This window comes from Pyxicephalus adspersus, chromosome 3, assembly GCF_032062135.1.
Source record: "Pyxicephalus adspersus chromosome 3, UCB_Pads_2.0, whole genome shotgun sequence".
Taxonomy (NCBI): Eukaryota; Metazoa; Chordata; class Amphibia; order Anura; family Pyxicephalidae; genus Pyxicephalus; species Pyxicephalus adspersus.
Window position 1 is genome coordinate 122279294 of NC_092860.1, and position 24550 is coordinate 122303843.

General features: G+C 38.3%; 1 protein-coding gene across 2 annotated transcripts in view; it reads right to left on the reverse strand.

Moving 5' to 3' along the window:
- CEP135 (centrosomal protein 135) overlaps window positions 1–19374 on the reverse strand; it is a 28938-nt gene extending 9564 nt beyond the window's left edge. The window contains exons 1-14 of one of the 2 annotated variants that reach the window (XM_072406211.1): window positions 18950–19374; window positions 15855–16018; window positions 12898–13088; window positions 10663–10830; window positions 9785–9926; window positions 9563–9647; window positions 7559–7687; window positions 6270–6485; window positions 5273–5338; window positions 3998–4148; window positions 3690–3913; window positions 3071–3226; window positions 1973–2134; window positions 1664–1741 (exon numbers count right to left, since the gene is read on the reverse strand). In XM_072406211.1, coding sequence (XP_072262312.1) covers window positions 1664–1741; window positions 1973–2134; window positions 3071–3226; window positions 3690–3913; window positions 3998–4148; window positions 5273–5338; window positions 6270–6485; window positions 7559–7687; window positions 9563–9647; window positions 9785–9926; window positions 10663–10830; window positions 12898–13088; window positions 15855–15967 — 1881 coding nt within the window. In that variant the 5' untranslated portion in view covers window positions 15968–16018; window positions 18950–19374. Of the gene's footprint in view, window positions 1–1663; window positions 1742–1972; window positions 2135–3070; window positions 3227–3689; window positions 3914–3997; window positions 4149–5272; window positions 5339–6269; window positions 6486–7558; window positions 7688–9562; window positions 9648–9784; window positions 9927–10662; window positions 10831–12897; window positions 13089–15854; window positions 16022–18949 lie in introns of both variants that reach the window. The other variant, XM_072406210.1, reaches the window with a different exon arrangement.
- Window positions 19375–24550: the final 5176 nt, after the last annotated feature.

Consider the following 24550-nt stretch of genomic DNA (forward strand, 5'->3'; position numbering starts at 1 on the left):
AAAAAAAAAATTCATGAAAACCTGTAACGCTTTTGGAACAGAAATCTAGACCTCAGTGTGACGCCCAGGTGGTTAAAGCATAACAGAATAGCACAACAATTAAACAAATCATAGTAATAAGGAGAATAATGACATGGTTTCTGTTCACAACTGTGCATAGCCCTTATACTGCATATTACCCTCTTTAGCATCCATGATGGCATTCAGTGTGGCGGTATAGTTGTGGATTGGGTCTTATCTTTCCCAGGTGGTAAAGCTGTCTGTTCTTCTTGGCAAAAAGCCTCAAGATTTCCCAAATTCTTTGGGTGTCTTGCATGAACTGCATGTTTGAGATCTCCCCAAAGTTATTTAATGATATGGAGGTCAGGAGACCAATGTCCACCCTGGCACATTCACTTTTTTTCTGCTGCAGATACTTAAGGAACAACTTGGACTTGTATTTTAATCATTGTCATGTTGGGAGATATAAGCGTTTCATGTGTGGAGCTAGCTGGCAGACTGATACATGCTAGTTGTCCGCCAATGTTTTCTGGTAAAATGCTGTATTTATCTTGCCATCAATTTTTTACTAAGCTCCCTGTTTCACAGTAGCTCACACACCTCCTCCCCCTAGAACATCAGCGATCCACCTGCATGCTTTACAGTAGGGATTGCTTACTTTTTGTCACCCCTTCTTATTAAAGCATTTATGGCTGTGAAACAAAAGTTTAATTTTGATCTCATCACTTTAAAAGACATTGTTCTAGAAGGCATGAGGCTTGTCAGGATCTGGTTATGCATACTCTAAGAAGGCTGTTTTATGGCCTTGGCAGAGAAAAGGCTTTTTTTTCTTGCAACTTGAAGCCTTTTTTTGTCTGCATACATCTTTTCAATCTGTCCAAAGCTTGGTAACTAAAAACTACTGACAGGTATTTTCAAAACTTGGTGCAATTTAACAACCTTTTCTCTCAGGTCCATTGACAGTTCTTTTTTTTTTTTTTTTTTTATCCCCGTGGCTTATTCAGCAAAGTCAGTGCAACTCTGAATTGGTTTAAATTGACTATTTACACATGGTCAAGATTCTTATTCAGCAAAGTCAGTGCAACTCTGAATTGGTTTAAATTGACTATTTACACATGGTCAAGATTTTATATTTATTTATACACAGGTATAGACAGCAGAACATTTTTGTTGTAACGTTTTTTTTTTTTTTTTTTTTTTATCCCCGTGGCTTATTCAGCAAAGTCAGTGCAACTCTGAATTGGTTTAAATTGACTATTTACACATGGTCAAGATTTTATATTTATTTATACACAGGTATAGACAAATCCTTGGGTCCATAGGGTTCAAATTGATTTAATAAAGCTCTCCAAGGCTGGAGAAGATACACCTTCATCAGTGAACCTACGTGATCCAGCAAACATGATAATAAATATTTTACAAATTCTACAGAGTTATGTAAACTTATAAACACAACACAAACAATCCATTGCTACCAATACTGCCTAGTGCTGTTTTTAAATGGTGCTGTAGCAGAGCTTGTATGTCTGATTTGAAAATGTGAGCATTACTATAGCCCTTCAGGTCATTTTGTATTTATAAAGAGCACTGCTTACTTTTAATATCTCTTTACAGTATTAGTGGTAAACTTTGACAAGCATAGGAAAATAAAACCACTAATTACCATGTGTATTGAGGTTTCCAAGTCATCAATCTTTTGAGTATGTCTAAATCTTTCTGTTGCCGATGACTCATGTTGCTCCTGAAAAAAATTCAATATAAGCAGTTTAACTACAAATGTACTTTAGGATCCTTCTATAAACACTTATAAAAAAATAAATATATATAAAACATTGACTGCAGATGTTTGACAGGGTATTTTGTAAGGTCAGCTTCCAACTACCTGTTCACTGGAACCAACTCAAAAAAATGTAAATTCATTTATGAATTTACTGTATTGTTTGTAGGAACAGAAATACAAACAGTAACATACCTTTATTCTTTCCCTAAGGCATTCATTTTCCTCTTGAACTCTACGCAAGTCAGACTTGACTAGATCTCTTTCTTCCTCCAGATGAAGAAATTCTTTAACTGAAGAGCCACTTCTGCGCAAAGGAGAGGAATCTCGTCTTACTGTGACCACTTCATTCTGGGCCTGTAAATTAATGTTAAATTTGAAAGACCTGTGCACAGGAACATTCAACTACACATGTAGAAAGTGGTCATTCTAAACAAAGATAAATTTACAAATCTTAAACAAATACCCATTCCCTTGTTACAGCTAATAAAAGTTGTAAAAGTGGCCCTCTCATGCAAATTATTATGGGTCCATTACTGTGATAGGGTGTAAAATGCATCTGTACATTGAAACTACAGATAAAAAAAGCCTAAAGAGGAATGTTTTTATTCAGGCTATGTACATATGCCAAATCTATGTCACTGGAAAGATGTTTTGTGATTGTTTCCAGAGACACTTGAAAGAATAGGCACTGTTCAGTTCGATGAAATGCGAAGAGGGAAATACATGTGGGAGGCACCCAGATTGATCCTGCGCAATAGGAAATGATAATGGTCATCCCGGACAGTAGTTTAGCAATCTGAAGACTGTTTAGAGATGAGATGATCACGATCATTAATTTCAAGTAAAAGGGACAGATGAGCAGCACGGTGGCTCAGAATTTGGCACTCTGGCCTTTGCAGCTCTAGGTCCCGGGTTTGAATCTCGGCCAGGGCACTATCTGCATGGAGTTTGCAGGTTCTCCCCATGTTTGTGTGAGTTTCCTCCAAGTACTCCGGTTTCCTCCCACATTCCAAAAACATGCAGTTAGGTTAACTGGCTTCATCCCAAAAATTGACCTTAGAGTGTATTAATAACAAATGACTATGGTAGGGACCTTAGAGTGTTAGCCCCTTTGAGGGACAGTTAGTGACATGACTATGGACTTTGTACAGCACTGCGTAATATGTCAGTGCTATATAAATACTCCGTAATAATACTTACACACGGTGCGTACGTAGCTTTATGCTAAATAAAGTTATGCAAATTAAATGACTGCAAAAGTCACAACAGTCATCTTTTTGTTATGTTTACCTGCTCATAAAGCCCACGGAACTTGTCCCTTTCCATTGTTAGTACTTTTACCCTGGACTGAATCTCCACCATGTGCTTTTCAAACCTATCCAACATCTCTTGGAGCTCGTCTCTTTCTCTGGTGACTCGCCAGAGATCTGAATTGTATCCTGTGCTCTGCAGAAAGGAGAATATAAAATGCTTAGCATTTTTCTAACACACACAAAGACACACTAATGGAAATAAATACTAATGACAATAGAAGTATTTTCTAAAAGAAAATTCAATCCAAAAGCAAAAAGTGTAATATACTGATTATCAGACCTTATATGTAATGGCTGTACACATTTTACCTTCTCAGGCTAAGAACATTTTTACAGAGAAAAACCTATTTATTCTGCCGGAAATTAAGTGTTTTTGAAACCTATGTACTGAACTGAAATCTCACTGCCCATTTAGATCTTTTCAAAAAAACACACAACATTGGATGCTGTGTCATTCATTTTACATAGAAACGCAACACACTAAGGGGCAAGACAACATTTTCAATGAGCTAATAAATCAAGATATATAAAATAAATAGATTTTTTTTACTTTTCAATATCCGTTTGCACAGATCAGGTAGGAAAATGTCAGATACCTTGTCTGGGGAGCCATGTCCTCTGCTGGTCTCCAGCCTAGAAAGATTTCGGGAGCTGGCGTTTAGATTTAGTTTCCTCTCTAGTTTCTCCAACTCTGCTTTATAATGATTTCGCTCTTCTTCTAATGTTTTTACAAAAGAGTCCAGCCTAGAAGGTGAGCGATCAGTACGCAAAATACCGTAGTGTGTCCTCATCCTTTCCACTTCCAGCACAAGTTCTCGCTCTGAAAACCACAAAACATATTTTTGGCTTTACACAACAATACTCAATATATAACAAATACAAATAAATGTTTTATGGAGCTCACCTGTCACAATCTGTTTTTCCAGTTTGCTAGAAAGACGCTGCTTTTCATTCTCTAAGTGGTTCAGGAGGGATTCTAATTTGTGGCTTTCCTCTTTTCTAAGTTCTACCTCATCAGCAAGTTTGTTTTTCTCAAACTCACAAGTGTTTAGGTCCTATGAGAAAACACACCACTAAAATAGAAACACCACTTAAATTGCATACAATTCAATAAAATTTGTCTTTAAAAGGATTCTTTTTAACATTTCATATAATAATAATGATATAAATTCCTTTTTTTTAATGACTTGCAATTTGTTTTTATAATAAAACACTTCACTGGTAGTAGATAAAAGTGTTGTGTATGCTGCAATGTAGATTTCACTGGTAGCAGGACACCAAGGTGAATATTGCATGAGCTAGAGTGCAGATGTAAAGATATTTGGATACTGGGGAGAGAAGTGTGTGCACGGAAATGCAGCTCTCACTAGTAGAAGGGTACTGGGAAGTGAGCTGTGTGTACAACACTGCAGTTTTCACTAGTAATAGTGTATTAGGGAATGAGTTGTTTGAGCTAGATTCCAGATCTTATAGATAAAGGCATACAGGTGGGTAGGTGCAGATCTTACAAGTGTTATAGGCTGTGAGCTGGATGTGCTAACTCTATACTTTTGTGTGCACAGAGAATTTGTCAGGTCACTTTAGGTCCTGTGTGTGTGGTTGCTCCTCCTGCTTTTCACTTTCTATGTGAACAGAAAATTGAGGAGGGAGTTGTATCATCTAGCTACAACAGCAGATTATTTGGACCCGATTCATGAAGGCTCTCCAAGGCTGGAAGGAATACACTTTCATCAGTGAAGCTGGGTAATCCAGCAAACCTGGGATAAATCTGGTCCAGGATTCAAAGCGTTTGCAAACAAAATGATTTTTAAAAATCCATTCCATGTTTTCTGGATCACCCAGCTTCAAATCTGAAAGTGTATTCTCTCCAGCCTTGAAGACCTTTCATACATCAGGCCCTTTATCTCACCACTCAGACCCTTTGGAGGATGTCAGAAGCCAGCATATGACTGCCAGCAAAAAAGAAACAAGACTTGTTTAAGAAAATTTGGATTTTAAAAGAAAAGTTTTAGACTAAAAAAATGAAGTAAAGACCAACTACATTTGTTCGTTATGAAGAATTGCAGTGCACCAGCAGCATTTAACTTGGTCTGGTCTTTGACAATGTAAACTATGAAACCCTTAAAAAACACACTATACAGTAATGCATGTTCATATATTTTTAGATGGTGTTACTTACAGATTTGTACTGTGCCAAAGTGCTTTCAAGTTTCTGGATTTCCATCTGTAGCCTCTTTATTTCATTCTAAAATAAAAGCATTTTGTTAAATAAAAATATAAAAAGCCCTTGTTTAAATACCACCTATGTACAAGACTCTATTGCCCATGTAGGGCTCTGGCCTCCTGCTCATCCATCAGTACAATATATACCAAAAACAGTGATCAACCAATATACCTATACAAACATACAAGTATTTAATAGAAGATAAACTTTCCAGAAATGGGAGAATAGGGGATGGTCTTAATATTCATGATTATAAAACATAAATGTGCTTTTGCCTTGTTTATATTAACATTTTCTGTAATGACAATAGTTTTATTATACAAGTTAATTAGCAGATATGCATTTTGCAGGTTACCTATTATTAGAATATAAATATTTTGTCCTTAAGAGAAACCTGAGATACTAATGTTTATTCTACCCACAGGTAATGTCAGTAAACAGAATTTGTCATACGTAAAGAACTTGGACGTACTTGGACATATTTATAAAATGGAACTAAACATATCAATGTAACTGTGTACCAAATAAGAACATAGTTAAAAAGAAGATTAAAAACAGTATTAAATAAATGTTAGTAAATCCATAAACATGCCAATGTTGTTTTCTGCAGAGTTTCTAGTTACATTCTGCCTACCAGTGCATGCACAGGGTATACTACATTTGTGGCACACCTCTGAAGGTATTGCATAAGTCATTACTTAAAAGTCAAACTATCAAGCCCTAAATTTGCTGGCGTCAAAGCTGGTCACATGTGCAGTACCATGGGAACTGTAAGGTATAAACAGACCGTATGACTGCACCATCTTTGGTTAAAAAAGGATAATAGGGTTTATTCCTTCTTTTTATAATGTAATGGTATGTATTTACATTTTATCCTATGGTCGGGCAGTTTTCCAGACTCAAAGGTCATTTGCAAACGCTGCTACTTAAGGAATAGATCAGTGGCACCAACCTTTGCATCTTCAATCTCGGCATCTGCAGTCTCCAGTGCCCTTTCTTTATCTCTCTCTAGTTGCTGTGCCATTTGGTCAATCTCGGACAGCTCTTTACAGAGTTCTTCGTTCTTGCTGCTTAGATTCAAAACCTCACTTGTTACATTTTGTCGGGTTTCTAAAAGCTCTTGTACACGTTTTTCAAGGTCTCTGTTAGCTTGCTGGAGGTATTCAATCTGCATCAACATTTACATATTTATAAAATGACAAATATATATTTAAGTGTGCAAAAAGGAGTCTGGCCCAATGTTTGACTAGTAAAATCTGAATTTAGAAGACATGTTTTTCACAGCACATATACAAGTGGTACAAATCTTCCAAACAAAGAGCCAATGTGTTTACAATACATTTCTACAGATCAAACTGGATTTTTCTGTCCGACTATTGGACTAGCATAGTACAAAGCAGTATTGGGTTCATGACGGTTAAATGAAAGGAGGGTAATCTAGATGCACAATGAAAGCAGAGAGGTTTTGGTGCTGGTAATAATAATGGAAGAAAAGGTAAAGTAATCTACAACAAAAAGCTGAAAACCGACTAAATAAAAAAGTATATTTAAAATTTTGGATATACAAATGAATGATGATAGTAAAAATACTAGTGACACAAGGCATTACAAAACGCACTAAAACCAGAACAAATCTGTTCAATGCTTTATGCCAAAAGGATACAATTCAATAGTAATGTTCGGCAACATGTCCCCCAGCACACATGGCTGACCAAGTTAACCATTGCCTAAGTTAAGAAGGAAAATTGGAAAAAGGAACTGATGAGAAACTCAGCAATACTACTAGTGGTGGGCTCCTCTGAAGTTGTCTGGATGTGATATTCATGTGTTTGTAACAGGTTAGTACTTATTATGGGAGACTCTGGAATAATCATGGGTCCTGCTTGAACTGGGGTGGAAGCTTTAACGCAGAAGCTGCTTAGGAGAAAGGAAGACACTGAAAGCAAACTGCAGACAGCAACTAATATGGTGGGAACTAGTAAGCTTATTTACTGTTACAAACAATCAGTATTATCAATATTTTAAACCACAATACATTGAAAAACAGAATTCATCCTAGCAACCAAGGTGGTCAATATTATCAGGAACTAAAGTTCCACTTTTATGTTTGTATGATCAGGAAGGTCAGTATTGCAGAAAGGGACAGGGGATGATTTGTACTCTCTACCAGTAAACTTTGCTTGAAGGAATAACTCATGGTATTAACTTCATTTAATCAAATGTGGGGGGAAGAAGGATTACCTGAAGGTTTAGATGAGAAACAAGTTTCTCATTACTTCTGAATCTAGCTTCAAGGGAAATCACATCATGAGATCGTCCTCCATCCAGAGCTAAGGCCAAACGCTCTACTTCTTTGTCTCTAAATTCAACCTATGAAAATATTAAAACATTAACCATTAAAAAATAATTATAGGTTCTGTAGAATTATTTCAAGCACATTAGCTGAAGTTATATAGATGGTAGACAATCAAATAATTTCTGCAGGATTAATTCATTCCCTACTTTAAACACATTCACAAAAATTTGCCTAGATACTAATTTATAGATTTTTGCCTGTATACTCTACAGAAAATGGCCAAGGCAAACTCACTAGGCATCTAGTAATAACAAGATTATCATTATTATGCAAAAAGAATAATTGTAGGAACATTACAGTAATAAGGATACAACATCACTAGTGATCGGGTACTTGAAAACTAGATAAAAAGTGACAAAGAAAAATAACACATATGAAATATAAATAAAGCATCTAAAAAGCCTTTCAAGGCATAAAAGAAAGTTGTTACTATATTTCTTTACTTAGTTCTATGAAATTAGCTGTTTCTTGCCTCTTGCTGTTTTCTTGTACTTGCCTCCAGTTTGATTTTGTAGTTTAAGGTTTTTTGTATATACCAAGGGTGCCCAACAGGCCACATTTGGCCCACAGAACTGTCAGAACCGGCCCTTTCCTCATTCCCTCTCTGCTCGTTGCCTTGCAGGTGTTGAGGTGAGCACATGTATTTTTTCAATGATATTGTGCTACCGGGGAGGGAGCTTCCTGAGCATAAACATAGGTTGCCAGATGCAGGGTCACAAACATAAAATCCTAATACCAATCAGGGATATTTTCACAATCGGAGGGCTTTTTCAAGAACAGGGTACCCAAACTGAGTCTGCATGTTAGGGACCCCTGGGGGTCACTTCCAATGCAATGAGTAGTAGGGTAATGCCGATTTGCTCTGTGCTGCATTGCCCCAAATATATACTTGCTTGCTCACAAAACTTTAAGACTACAGTCAGACTGGCAGTAAGGTTGGGGTGTGGTCACCCCTTCTTCATGCCATAGAACCCTGGCTAGGGGGAGATGCTCAGTACCACTCACTGCCGCCTGCAGTCAAATCTACAGACGCTGCGGTGCAGGGGACCGAGTGGCTGGTGGGGTGCCTGTTACACAGGCTAGACACTTACCTTCTCTGATCCGCAATTTCTCTGGAAGAGGGATGTTTGCAACTGGAAATACCTTTTGTCTTCCCCCCCAAATTAAATATCATACTTATAATATAATGCTTCCTTGTCGCACATAGCTATCCCCTTACTCTCTATGAACCCCACTTTCTCTGTAAGAAAAGGGAAATGTACCTGCAAATGCAGGACTTTTGTGGCTAACTCCCCCTAAAATTTCATCACTACGGTGCCATCACAAGATAAAAAAACTATACTCGTCATACATGGCTGGCCACTTACCTTCTGTGAACCCTAATTTCTCAGGAAGGGGGATATGTAGGGACCTGAAGATGAAGTAGTAAGAACATTTCCACCTTGGCTGTCACATGAGTTGCATTTCTCTGGAAGTAACCATTGCAAAGATTTTGGGGTACAAAGAAGATTAGCGACTCCCTATAACTGACAGAAGGCATTGTACAGTGAAGTATCTACTCTTCAGTACAGCAATGGTGATCGGGGAGCAATATATGACCGGCCAGCATCATAAGATAGTTCTAGTTTTGTATCTTTCATTAATAAAATAGGCATCAAATAGTGAGTGCAGAGTTTCTTGATTTGTCATCTCTTTTATTTGGTGCATGCATGTTACGGTAACTAGAAAAAGGCTTGGCACCACTGGTATATTCGATTTTACAGTTTTCTGTAAGTTTCCAAAAGATTGTCATTATTGGTCATTATAATCTACCAACTATAGTATACATAATTTTGTTACATTATTACATACATGTAAACTATGTAAATACTTTTCAAACTGAAGCAAACCTTTTGATTAAGATGTTTTACTGCCTTCTCAGAGGTGTCCAGCTTTTCCTGTAGAGAATTCACATCCTGCTGAAGTTCACGAATTCTGAAATATACAGGATAAAAGTGCATGTTAATCACAAGCCAATCTGAAAGGAAAGCAGGTGGTATTAGATTATTATTATAATTTAATTTGTCATTCTCTTGAGAGTTCTGCTTTTTAGAGCAGAACCGAAGACATACCTATCGTCAGCAACTTGCAGGAGATCAGCAACATATGGATCCTCTGGCTGAGGTACAGGGTGACTGCTTACTCCAGATGGTGGAATGGGCTGGTCAATCTGCATGCGCTGACGCCTAAAAGGAATGTTTCTCTTTTTTCCACCTACAGAAATTTAAGAAATAATTGAAGCATGTACCTGAACATGCCCAGCACTGCTAGCTTTGGCAAACAAAATAAATGCCTATCATGTGTGTGGTTGTTTTAAGGAATATACCCTTGATTAAAAAAATCAGATTTGTGCACAGAGTAGCATATATATATATATATATATATATCACCCTGCTGACACATTATTTGCAAGTTACACTTGGACAAACATTCTATAGAGGAACATCTGTGGCTTAAGTCTACCTAAGGGGGCAGGAAGACCTAAAATCAACCAACATTTGTTTTTCACTGTCCCGTGTCAATAAACAATATAATTGTAATATGATAGAACTGCAGATTTGTACAGGGGTTGAAGACAGAAAGGATATGGCTTAATGTCTAAACTTTTTAAACTAAATTGTGACAGGCTTACTAACATCCCCAGTCCGGCAAATCACCATAGTAAACATCCTGTGGACGAAAATGGGTATGCCATCTAATGATCTGATATCAGCAGATTGCACAGTTGATGAGGCAGGCAGTAACAATATAATAAATAATAAAAAAAAAAAAACTCTACACAACAAGGCAGTAAACGTTAACGTTAAAAGTAAACGTTACAGCTGCCAAATGCTAGAGGTTAAGTGGAGTATATTCTGCTAATGTTGGATAAATTTAACTTTAAACTTTTTTAAGGTTTTTATTTTTACAGTAATTGTTTATATTTTTGCATAAAAACATTAAATCTAACCTGGTGTTTGCACTACAGCTTGCAGGTTCTTCTCTTGAAGCTGCTGAATCCTTTCTGTTTTGGCTTTGCTCTCCTTTTCCATAGACCGGATTTTATGCACATACTGGTTGTTCAAAAATTTCAGGTCAGCTGTTTGGTGTTCAAGTTTTCTTAGAGTAGCTTTCAAGTCTTCAAGAAAATAATGAAAGCACAGAAATAAATGAATTAAAAAAAAACACACAACTATACATGTCATTGCTGATATCCTTCATATGATGGTTGTCTGCCTCTGGCCCGAAACAAGCAAGCAGCTAATGAAGAAAAAAAATCAGAATCTGCATACACAAATTGGACCAGTGAACTGATGCTCAAATGAAACTGCACAAAATAGTCTGTTAGTTGTAAGTTGTGTGTTTTTTCAAATTTTTCTGGTGTAGGTAACAAAATAAAACAAATATCTAAAAGAAAAGAAAAAAAATGCAATGCACTCTTAAGCTGCGTACACACTTGCAATTTTTGTCGTTGGAAAGGATCTTTCACGATCCTTTCCAACGACAAGGGAGTGCACGATGCATGAACGGTGCTGTACATACAGCACCGTTCATGCTCTATGGAGAGGGGAGGAAGAGAGCGACGGAGCGGCACCCGGCTGCGAGCTCTTCCCTTCCCTTTCATTAGGATCGGCTGTCGTCCATCGTCCATGGATCCGGCAGGTCGGTCGTCCGGACGATGGACGACACCGACTGTACACACGGCAGATTTTCGCCCGATAATTGGCTGATGCCGTACATAGCTGCCGTACATAGCTACTGTGTACGTAGCTTTAGGCTTTTGCAATCACGTACAAAAGCTTGAAACGGCCAAGCAATTACTGGTCTTTTACCATTCTCGAGTGCCTAGAGGTTGCCTGTAAGTTCGAGGCCATTGGACATATTAAAAAGAATTGGAAAATAGAGGGTAAATGGAAAGGTGATACTATTATAGTTGAACTATAGAGTACCCTTATCCTTTTACCACCCTGTTTAACCACTCTTGGCGATCTAATAAATCACAGATAGGATATAATTCAACAGCAGTACCACAGTCTTGCTAATATTATTCTACCAGCGTACCATCCAGAATAACCAGACTTTTCAGTATACATGTACACCAGTTCCTGAAAAGAAGAAACTGCACACCAATTGGTCTTACAGTAGAACTATTTAGTTCAAATACTTTGGCAAACTTTTTACACCCCTTGCTAGACTCCTAGGCATCCACAACCTTCTTTTTTTCAAGCCTTACAGCCATTTTTATTGGCAGCATTATGACACCAGACACTTAATGACTTGCGCCTTATGAGTTTTGTACTAAGCATGCTAAGCTATATGGCTAGGTATTGAAATGAGCCAAAGCAATGTTATGTATTTCTGCATTTCCTGTGTTGTTAAAGTGAATAAACCACATACTGAACATGGCATACTGCTGACATCTTCTTGTTTGTTAGGACTAAGCAAGGCCTCAACCAGTGGTGTTTCCCTTGCAGCAGCAGAAGGTAGTATATCTTATATATTTCCAGGGGTGGCAGGTGTATGGTGTACTTTTTTGTTGCCACATTGAAAGCTGAACAGGGATTCAGTGGTTAGTACTCTTGCCTTTGCAGCCCTGGGTCACGGGTTCAAATCCCAGCCAGGACTCTGTCTGAAAGGAGTTTGTACGTTCTTCCTGTGCCTGTGTGGGTTTCCTCCCAATTCCCAAAAACTTGCAGTTAGGTAAGACTACATTTATGACATAACTATGACATTAGATTGTGAGCCCCTTTGAGGGACAGTTATTAAAATGACTATAGATTTTGTAAAGCGCTGCGTTATATATTGGCGCTATATAAATACTGGCTAATAAAAATAATGTTTATTTTCATTAATTTAGATTATGGGAATGCATACACAATGCCAGTTATATGTGGTATTTATTATAATCTGTAGGTAGTGTTTGACTCCCCATATATGCTAAAACAAAAATAAAGGTGTACTTACTTTTTTCACAGAACTCTAACAGTGCATGGTGTTCAATTCAATAACTAGTACAGACTGCATAATTCAAGTAATAGAGAAGAGGCTCAGCTCAGACAACTATTCATAAATAATCATACACCTAAGTATACTAAACATATTATGGGGTGCAGAGAACATACTGGGACACCACCACCTTATTTAATTAAATAAACTACATTCAAGCAGATATTTCTGTAACAGACTTCCCACCCCAGTGTCTGACCTTTAATATGTCGGTCTGATTCTTCTTTGATCTTCAGGAGTTCCAGGTGCAGCTCATTGTTTTCTCTGACAAGTCTGGCATTTTCTGCCTTATAAGGTTCTATCACCGAATCAAAATTCTTATTCTCTTTCTCATGTTTGCTAGCGCTTAGCTTAGCATTGCGTAGGCTTTCTGTAGTATGAACAAGGTCACTGTGAAACGCAAACAATCCACAAAGTGTCAGAAAAGTGCCTAAACAGATCAACATAAAACAAAGCAAATTATAAAGCAAGGTCATACAAGAGCTTTACTGTCCTAATGGGAATTTTAATATTCTTAGCTTGAAATTTCCTTACTAAACTGACTATTTCTGCATGTACTCCAACGCTGTGAGGGCTGTGGAAGTTTCAGTTGAAAAGACACAAAATTGTTGGTATTAGTGCCATTGTCTGCTTCTTACAATTATTTGAACATACTGAAACTTAGAAGATGAGGTTTTGATTGCAGTTGGGATTTAAGATTCCTAATCAGGTTAAAAATAAAATTAAAGGTCAAAATAAAAAAAAATACAAATATTTAGGGTAGCAGAGAGGCAGTGTACTGTCTGCTGGTTTTTTATTTGTCTGTCATTTCCTTCATTGGTTGCCCTTCTCATTTCTTATGTCATGGGAAAAGAATCAAAGAATCAGAAGATAAAAAAGGCTATAGGTGACCTTTGAAGAATATAGTTTGCACTGAAGGCAAGCATTTTTGTAGGCAAATAATCACATTTCATCATACTGCATTTTATATCAGATTGCTTTGCATCCTTTATGCTTTGTTCACTTAATATTTAAATACAAGTGGAGTATTGTGGGTGACATCATTGACATTATCTGTCTGTTGAGGATTCCAGGAGCACAATATTCCCATTGTGCGTGATATAAAATAAATTGTGTGTAAATCAGACTAACATTCAGGGGACTACCGGTCTCTATTCTCCGCCTGATTCTCTTCATATTACCACAAGTATTCAGCAGTTAAAGGGATATTCTCCTTTATTTTATTTTCAACAACTGCTTATTGAACAAAAAACAGATCATTGGATTCTTTTGAATTGATAGTTTACCATTTATTGTTAACTGGATCACTCATTGAGCATGATCTGTCTGGGTACTACTATTCTGGGGAATACAGGCAAGTTATTTTTTGTTTCTCATTAAATGAAAGCTCATTTAAAAACAAGTACTGTAAGTTGTGGAAATTATGACTTACTTTTTACTGAAGCCTTTTCACCCAATTAAGCTTAGTTTTTCCTACTGGGGGAATATTTTCTTTTGAAGTAGGAAAAACAAAGGCTTTGTTTCTTTTTGCAATTAGCAAATGGACATTTTTTGGGTGACAGCTGCACAGATTATAAGCAACAGAATTTGAACATGTATAACTTTCCCAGTAACTGCCTAAACATGATACTGCTACAGTTACTAACTGTACTATGAAATAGGTCGCTGTGTATTCCACATGCAACAATTATTAGTTTATATGTCTGTTGCTATGGGAAATTTCTCACTACTCCATTTTATATGACAACAATGTAAGTAGGATAAGATAGGATAGGTCTTTGTAATTATTTCCACTTGGAAGGTAAAACCCAATGGGCGTTTAAACCGTTTCCTCTCTATGAAAAACTAAACATTTGGACTTGGTACACTTTATAATTCCTCCTGGGGAGTTCAAATAAGCATCAGGAATATGGATCTTGCCTCTCAGTACCGTATAAAAGTTTTGTATCTGCTCCTGGGAATATAAAAATAGGTTTAATGGGGTGAAGTGAGTACTCCCCTCCCCCTTTTTTTCTTTCTTGAGGGTGGCGTGGTGTTGGTGGTCGGTCCCAGGGGTTTCATGGTCGGCCATCTGAGCCCCTGGACTAAGGACTTGGTTTAATATATCAGTAACTGTATTATAAATGCTATCCTGCTATCCTATGCATAGATAGGCATATCGTTGAATCTGTTTCAATGAAATATTTTCACTTGCGCAACTTTGATATGTACGTATTTCCATTTTGACATTTTTGTGCTATTTACTTTGTTGTATCTTCCTATTCCTACCCAGCCCCTTTTAGAGGTGTGCACCACCCGGCACTTTTCAGTGACCACTTGGCTGTTTTTGGGTGGTTACTGAAAAGTTGGGTCACAACACAGGGGATGCCACCCACCTACAATTTCTTCCCACCCAGCTTTTTTTTTCTGGGTTGAACACCGCAATGGCATGGTAGTTTGAACAAAACAATGTTTATTGATATTTTGAAAAATGTTGAAAAAAAATACTTATAAAAAAAAATAATTAGTACTTGTAATAAATCACTGTAATTATTTAAAATGAAGTGACATCAGAAACACAATAACCCCTACCTGCAGATTACACCTACCTGTTCTTGCAAAGTTACATTGGCCTTCACTGATCAGATCCTGCCCCCCTTGCCCAAATGAAAATAAATAAATATGTGTATGTATATTGTAAGAGATTGCAGGGTAGGAGATAAGGTTCAATCAGCAGCAAGAAATTATCTCCCCGATACTGATTTTTTTACCTGGTTACCGCTGTAGTACCATCAGCTGGGCATGGCGACATTCAGACGGAAGTGCTTTCTAACAACTAATTCAGGCAACAATAGCAAACCCAACTTTGAAGCTAAGCTGAGCTGTGTTGCAGTTGTAAACAGTTGGGAGTATTTTCAGAGGCTGGTGATGTTCAATGTTCAAGTTATACATCAATCAATTGTTGATTGGGAATGGCCTAACCTACCCTAGATTTCATGGCTAATAAAAATCTATAGTCTATTTGGAACTAAAAAAAAATTCTTATAATGTATGGCCAAAAAAAAAAAAATCAATTTCAATAAAATTAAAGAAACTAGAGCAAATATATGCGGCAATATAGTATACAGGAAAAAATACATAAAAACACAGACACACAAGAATTTTAAACGAAAATACCTGAAGAGTTTTTCAACTAAAGGTAAAGACTCGATGCCTAGTGGTTGCTTGTAGCCCAGCTGGTCCAGGCGTTTGCGGAGGTTGATGAATTTTCTTTCTGCAGCAGTACTCATTGTAAATATCCTGACCGGGACAGCTTCAAGAATCCAGTTTCACTTCTTCTTCTTCTTAAAAAAAAAAAAATCAACAACAATCATTTTGTTTATTCTTATATCAAAACCCAATTGTGTGCCTGCTTATTGCAAAAGCCAAACCACTGTAAGATTAACTGTTTAACCTAAATAAATTTAGAAAGTGAAATAATGACATTTACAGAGCACAATTCTCTTTCACTTTTGTACAATGACAGGCTGACGTTCAAGCTTTTGTAAAGGAAGTGGTTCTTCAAACATCTGACCTACTTCCACATTCATCAGCTGATCTTCCCGAGGCCTCTACAATAAAACCAGTTTGTCAACTAAATTGATGTGGTTTGCACACAATTCTTTTTCTAAAGACAGAATACATAAAAACCATCCACAGGAAGATATGAAATGACAGCTGTGGCAATATGTGTGACTGCAGAAAATGATGACTACAGAAGATCAATTAAATGATAGAATCTCAGTCAATATTTTTATTGAAGTTTTAAACAAAATTAGGGTAGAACCTCTGTGCCATCATTAGGAGTTTATACTGTTGCTGTTCTAATGACAGTCGTACCCTGTTTGCACTATATGTGGTTTTTCATATTTCAAATAGATACATAAGGACATTGTACATTACAAAAGGAGAAATGTCTGATGTTCCCACTTATGCACTGCTGGAAGTGCAATGCATTTTTTAGCACATTGCTGCAAGCATTTCTATCTGTTTTATACGCTTTCCTATTCATTAATGATAATGAGGTGATCATCGGAGGGCCGTGGTGGCTGTGTGTTGCAGTATAACGCATGGCAAAAAATTTTCTTACAGTGGGAACAAAGTATAATTGCTGGGACAAATCTTTTTTAAACCCAGCCAGGTGATCTAATTCTAAGTGAGAACAATTTCTGTATGTGGTCACCTGGCTAGGAAAAAGGTGTTATCATTTGAGAAATGAAAAAAAGCCATTACTGTACAGAACTGGATCCTAGTGAAGATTTAGGTTGCTTAGCAGGCAACACAACATCACTGGCCATCAGCTGAGATCAGCAATAGCCTTTACTTTCATCCCTGTTTTTTTAGGTGTATTGTATTTTAGAGGGTGCGGGTGAGGTCATTTTTTTCATCAAAATGATAACTGACGGGGTGCTAAAGGTTAATGCACTTAACCTGACTTCATTAAAGAAGACATTTAGTAATCTACTTCATTAAAGAAGACATTTAGTAATCACCAGTGGTCTACAGTTAGTGTTTTGTTTACACTTTAGTAAAGCGCCCTTACTTTGTAGAAGGTCAGTAGCTAACTGAGACATGGATGGCCTGGAGTTTCCACACTCACATGCAAAAATCTGACACCTTTTAAAACTGGGCTGGTACTGTGGGAAACAAGTGTTAGACTGTAAAGTCTCAGCTATGCACAGGAGGGGTGACATAGGCTACGTACACACGTCAGGTGACTCTTGATTTGATTATCGCTCCACGGATGGTATCGGAAGAGAATCTGACATGTGTACAGCACTCGTCTGACATTGTTTATGGATCCGTCCTGGTGGAGGACTGCATTACAAGTGAAGGGCCTTCTGGTGCCCGGGCACGACGTCGGGCATAGGCCCCCTGCATAGAGCAGAAAGGCGCTGTATTTACAACACTTGTTCATTCATCTTTCGGCTTTTTGCCGTTGGAAAGGATCTTTCATGATCCTTTCCAATGACAAGCTCTATTTATTAGACAGCGCTGCATATTATGTTGGCGCTACATATATACATTTTTTTTTAAAATAGGAAGACATAACAATTATTAGAGATAAACAATTAATGCCTTTTCAGCTCTACAGATGGCCAATAGTTCCACTGGGATATTTCCTGTACCATAGAAGAATAAGATTTCTACAGATCCAATGTATGTCAGAGGAGGCCAATAGAGATCTTTAATATTATTTTTGACAACAGAATAGCATAACAGAGATGATTGAGAAACATATCCAAATTATGAAAGTGGCCTGAAAAGTTGTAATACTATGAACAGCTGATAACCAATAGAGATCTTGAAGATGCTTTTGGAACTGTATACAAACCACAGAGCTAAGAACCAGGGTCTGCTGTTATGGATAGTAAGGATATATTTAATATATGATTATAATATATATATATATATATATATATATATGATATATTTAAACCTAAATCTTTTAGTTACCCTTTACTTTTCTGGTATCAGTGATTGAAGCGGCCAGAATATCCGGCTCCAGTTTTAAATCTCCACCTAGCAGTGTGTGTGACAAGTTGTCATGTGACCAACTGCAGATCATGTGATAGCTGGACTAATGTGCCAAGAACACCGCAACAAATGCCAAAAATCTGACCCGTGTAGATTGTTCCACCATGGCAACCAAAGCTGACATTGCGCATGTCCAGAAACCCATAAGACGCATTATTATAGAAGGGACATCGCCTGTCCTGCTCTGTAATAATAACCTGTCTGATCATAGGTGGAACTTTAGTTTCTCTGTAAGAAGTATGGCATGGCACAGCAGAGTAGAGAGATGATGGAAGTTATACTCCTCCTGTGTCCCCATAAGGAACAAGTCACCCCTTGCTATGGAAGACAGACACACTGCAAGGGTGCAAAAGTATTTCTGCCTGGAGTTCAACGCAAATAAATAAATGTGAGACGTGCACACAATTCTGTCACATCATAATCACTCAGATAAATACATCACAACGACCCCATAATACTCACACACCCCAATACATCACAACGACCCCATAATACATCACAACGACCCCATAATACTCACACACCCCAATACATCACAACGACCCCATAATACTCACACACCCCAATACATCACAACGACCCCATAATACTTACACACCCCAATACATCACAATGACCCCATAATACATCACTATGACCCCATAATTCTCACACACCCTATAAGGAATGGCTGTGGGCAGGCTCGGGTCACTTACCCCACATACAGCAGAGAAGCCCGCTCCTCTCACCCCTCAGCGCAGTGTTTAGCTCCTCATGGCCCCTTCCCTTGGCCGGCGAGGGGTTGCTAGGATACGGCTGAAGGATTCTTACACTGGTGAGGCCACAAAGCGGCGGGCGGTGGAGCGGTTTGAAAATGGCGCGCAGGAAGCCCGGTCTGGGCCGATGAAGCGCACAGCCTGTCGCTCATAGCAACCTTACTCCGTCCGTCCTCTGCAGCTATGACGTCAGCAAACTCCACCAATAGCAAGCTGCAGCTCTGACAGCACCAGGACAGATGGGAGATGAGGAGGGGGGATAGGATAGCGCTCTGCCTACTGCTATCACACGTCTGGTGAAGTTCAGGAAGTGTAAGAGAAGCAGAGAGTGACAGCAGAGAGATGAGGGGAGACACGGTGCTGTGCTGCTACATCATCACATGGAATAGAATGAAAGATGACACGGAGGAGACAGACAGCAAATCACAACAGAGAATGGGGTCACATGATATCTGGCCAATCACATCCTACAATGCACAATCGTTGAGAAAAACTACAGGAAATGAAAGATGTGTTATTATCCTAAATGACTGTCACGTGACCAAAACCCCCCCAAATCAGTAGTTATCAGCCAGGGATCCTCCAGAATCTACAGGGGGTCCAGAGGAATGTGTGATTCTAAGGTCAGGTACTGCTCACACCAATGATCTTTGGATATCTGTAAGGTTGACATTCTTCCCACTGACCACCACACTAATATACTGTGATCTGTGGTATAGAAAATATAGCCGAGTCCCCTGAAGACTAAAAGTTAGTGCAAGGATTCCCCCATGCTGCTCCAAACATTCACAATGTGGTGGTCTAGGGCAGTGTATCCTGGCCGTTTTACCATGAGGAAATCCTTTCTATAATACCTATATCCACCGCTCACAGTACATTAGTGTGGTGGTCAGTAGGAAGAATGTCACCTACATTGCTGGCCGGTGGGTAAAATGTCACCCTTACACAAAGCCAAAATAATCACTGGAGTCACCTAAACTGACCACAAGCTGCTCATTGCAGGAACCCCCAGCAACCTCTGCAGGAATCCTGCTTGGGAATCTCTGATCTACAGAGAAAAACCACTTCCTTTTCCATGGAGTGTGATAAACCTCATACCTATTTCTTGTACTGTGTAATAAAGCAATGTAATTTGGCGTCTGTAAAAGCGATTCTAAAACTCATCTGGAGTGATTCCTTCCACCAACTCTTACATCACAAATCAGCCATGACCGGGAGGTCAGCGGGAGGAACCCCTGAACACCCCGGGGGTCACAGAAGATCAACGTTTCTGGCAGTGTCAATGCGATTACCTTGTGGACAGTGTTAGATGTATTTCTATTCTTTTCCAGGGCGAGATTAGATTCGATTTTTTTCGACCGGATATGGTTGCTATAGGTCTGATTATAGTATATCATAAAATAAAATGATATAAAGACATAATAAAAGTGAAATAAAGACATCACTAGGCACATGTGAAATGTTTTTGCTGTCTCATTTGTCTTGGACCATCTGAGTACAAAATCAGTTAGAAGAATGTAATAATATATAAAACACACACAGGCTACTGTCTCCATAACTGCCAACTGTCCTGGATTTGGAGGAACAATCCATCATTCAGATCCAAGTCTCCCCTCTTTGTATGGATTTATACACCTCTAAAAAATATATATTATTTATTTATTAAAAGTGTTATTTTACACTAACCCTTACATCAAACTTCTAAATTATTCCATTGTTTATTTGACATATTTCTGTTTTTAGTTAGGAAAGGAAAATCATTTTTATTTCAGTGATAGAAATGGGAGAATCAAACAAGTCTGAGTAATATACTGTAAATCTCCTGAATATATTTCAGTATTCATTTGTGACAAATTGCTAGGATTGGTATATAGATTAATGTAGTCATTGGATCTGGTTTATTAACGCTCTCTAAAGCTGGAGAGAATACGCTTTTATCAGTGAACCTGGGTGATACAAAAAAACTGGAATGGATCCAATCCAAGATTAAAACAAATAGCAAATTACTTTAGGAAATCTGTGCCAGGTTTGCTGGATCACCCAGCTTCACAGAAGAAAGTGTATCCTCCCCAGCCTTGGAGAGCTTTATTAAATCAGGACCATTGTATTGTATTGTATTGTATTATAATGTAGTCAGTGTGTAAGCGCTAGGTCCCAGGTTCGAATCTGGGCCAGGACACTATCTGCATGGAGTTTGCAGGTTCTCCCCATGTTTGTGTGGGTTTCCTCAGGGTACTATGGTTTCCTCCCACATTCCAAAAATTTGCAGGTAGGTTATTGGCTTCATCCCAAAAATTGGCCTTAGACTGTATTAAAGAAATGTGACTATAGTAGGGATATTAGATTGTGAGCTCCTTTGAGGGACAGCTTGTGATATGACTATGGACTTTGTACAGCGCTGTGTAATATGTTGGCACTAAATAAATACTGGATAATAATAAGGCCTGGGTGATGGGCCAAGGGGTTGGAGACCAATATATAATGTATGGCTGAGATATCTGGGAATACCAAAGAGTTATGTGACAAAAAACCAGACCAATGGTCACCATGTACAAAAATGGGTCATTTGAGTAAAATGGTTTTGCCATGGCCTCTCAATGTGACTTGCTAGGTAGCTTTTGTCCTAGTGCCAGGTTTGTCACTTTCATCTGCTTACACTCAATGCTATGATAGCATTAGTAAAAATACTAGGGGAATTTTTACTAATAATAGGGGAAAAGTTTGAAAGTGGACCTGAGCTAAATTGAAGGTTTGCTATATTACAGAAAAAAATGTTAATTTTGCCTAAGAAATACACTTTTGTTTTTATTACACAAATTATTTTTATTTGTTTCTTCCTGAAAAAATAGCAGAGGCTTTCCCTGTAGCAGTTTAGGATCTAAAGTGTACTGTGCGTTCTACTTTCGCTAGTCTCACAAGGTTTGGATTGATATTTGGTGATGCTGCCTAACATTATTCTCCTTCTTGATGAGCAAGCTGCACCTGAGGATCTGCAGTGCACGGATCTCCCTGCTCCCCCTCCATGCATTCTGTTGATCTGCACTATATCTGTACCTCTCCTGCCTGGTTATTCTTCTACCACTCATCATGGGGGGAAACTCTGAAGACAAAGATACCTAGCAGTCAGTACCTTCACAGAGATATATTGAAGAACAAGGCATTTTATGTCCATTATTGGGAAAGGACCAATTGCAAGGTGTATAATCAGAGGACTTTAATCAGAGACCAGAGATGGTAAGAAAGTTGCCAACACAAAAAAAAAAAAATGTACCAGCATTTTTTTCCTATTACACTCACCTGTCTTAAGTCTATCACAGACACCATCTTCTTCACCCGTTCCTCTGCCATCTTGATTGGCAGGGCAGGAATGACATACCTCCTACATAGGTGTGTGGGAGTGCATAGAATCCTGGCATCCCCCTGCTTATCCCAGCATGCTTCTTTGAGCTACACATGTGCAGCTCACAGTACTTTGCAAAAATAGGACAGCTACCAGGCAGGGAAGTTGTTTTTTTGTGAAAGGAACACTGCCTGTCCTTCTGCAGTAAAGGTTTGATCACAATTTTTAAGTGTAGAACTATAGTCAAGTCACTCAATAAATAAACACACAACACAAAAGAAAAAGTATCTTTATGTCTTTATGTTACCAAACTTTTTAAACTAATGTTTACCAATGCATGGTCCACTGATGTCCAAATAAATAAATATACTTATAAGGAGCACTTGTGTGTAGATAAAAAACCTGTCCCTAACTTGCATTATAGTGCCATACTGCATTAATATAAATCTGGTCTAAATTAGAATTTTTTACAATACTACTCATTTTGGATCATAGTAATCGATTTGGATCTTTTTAGTGCAAATCAGATTCCCCAAAGCCAAGATTAGTGAGAAATTGCGGTAAGAACAAGCAGAAGAAACCAGAAATAGGCGAATAGCGCCATCTTGTGGTCTTTATGTATAGTCTTTAACAGGGACTGTTTTGATGTTAGATAAAACATTTATAAATGTTAATTGTGGCTAAATATCCTGCAAAACATACCCCTTTCTATTTTCTCTCAACCAACAAGGCAAGGAATTTCCTGGTAATTACAGAGATGGCCATAGGGAGGTCCAAAAGGCTCCAGACCCTCCTCTGCCAACAAAGGCCCCAAGTCAGCTCTGCAGAGGGGCCCATTGCCCACTGCTACATCTACCAATGGGTGAGTATATTACCTGCAGCATGTGATCTATGACACCGCTGCCTATTGCAGTACTTTAAGCGTATTAAACCTCACCTCTCTTTGCTCTCCAACATTTTCACCTGGTCTTCAGCCATCTTAATTGGCCAGGCTTAATTGACGTAACTACTGTACGTGCAAGTTCATAATCAGTAGCCAGCTACTCCAGGATTGTACACTAATCTGTGCATTCAACAAAAGATTGTGAACAGGCAAGTAAGTTTGTTTTATTGCATACACACACATTGCATGTCCCTTCTGCAATAAAGTGCTGCCAGCTTACAAATGTGTTCCAATTTTTTCCGCTTCAGGTGATTTGGTGATTTGATGCTCAATTTTTTCCTCTCTGGAGGCTCTGACATGAGGAACCAAAGCCTTGCTTCTATCAAGATAGCCACCTCCAGAAATGGAAATTTTGCATGGAAAATTCACAATGTAGGATATGTTACTGCCCCCACCTGGACTTTCTAATGCAACCATTTTGTGGACACTGACCTCTATAAAAGTCAATGAACAACACCTGTCTTGTACTGGGCACCAGTTGAGAATGCCTGCTAAAAGTGCAACTCAATGCCAGATTTTCTAAAATATCAGATTGATAGGTCTTAGAAAACGACCCAGGGAAGGTCCCGAAAGCATCTATGATAAAGAAAAACAAAACTGAAAAGGTGAAAATTGTTTATTGCTCCTTTGTACTACCTTGATAAATGTACTTTTTAATTAAATTCTACTTGTAGCATTGCACTTCCTACTGAAGCCTAGGCACCCCTGTACCTGCAACCTCAAAGCTGTATATTACCCACATTGGGAAATCTCAGACATTGCTGCCCCTGAATTCTATTCTCAGGTGATTTGGTGACATCAAGGAAGCAAAACCCTGCACACAGATACAGTACAAAACAAGGCATGGCAAGTTGTAATATTTGTGTCTTGCAGGATTTTTGGAGGCCTTGCTGAACTTACCTGATGCCTTGTATTTATCACAGGTCCAGGCATCTGAGCCATGCATACATACTCTGAACTCCTACATTTCCTGTGACTTTTATTTTGTGTATTGTTTTTGTGAAACAGTAGTACTGAACTTCGAAATAGTCAGGCAACAAACATTTTCAGGAGGCCAGCAATTATAACCCTGAATTTCTGTATTGCACTTTATACTACAAATACTTGAAAAGATGTGTTTGTTTCAGGAATGGGTGAGGGGACAAGGGGTGAGAAGGGTTGCAGTGGTAGCGGATGCAAACCAAGGAGTGGCGAGAGTAGGATAATAGGGTATTAGTAAAGTGGTGAAAGAAGGTTAACTGGGATAGTGGTGGGTAAG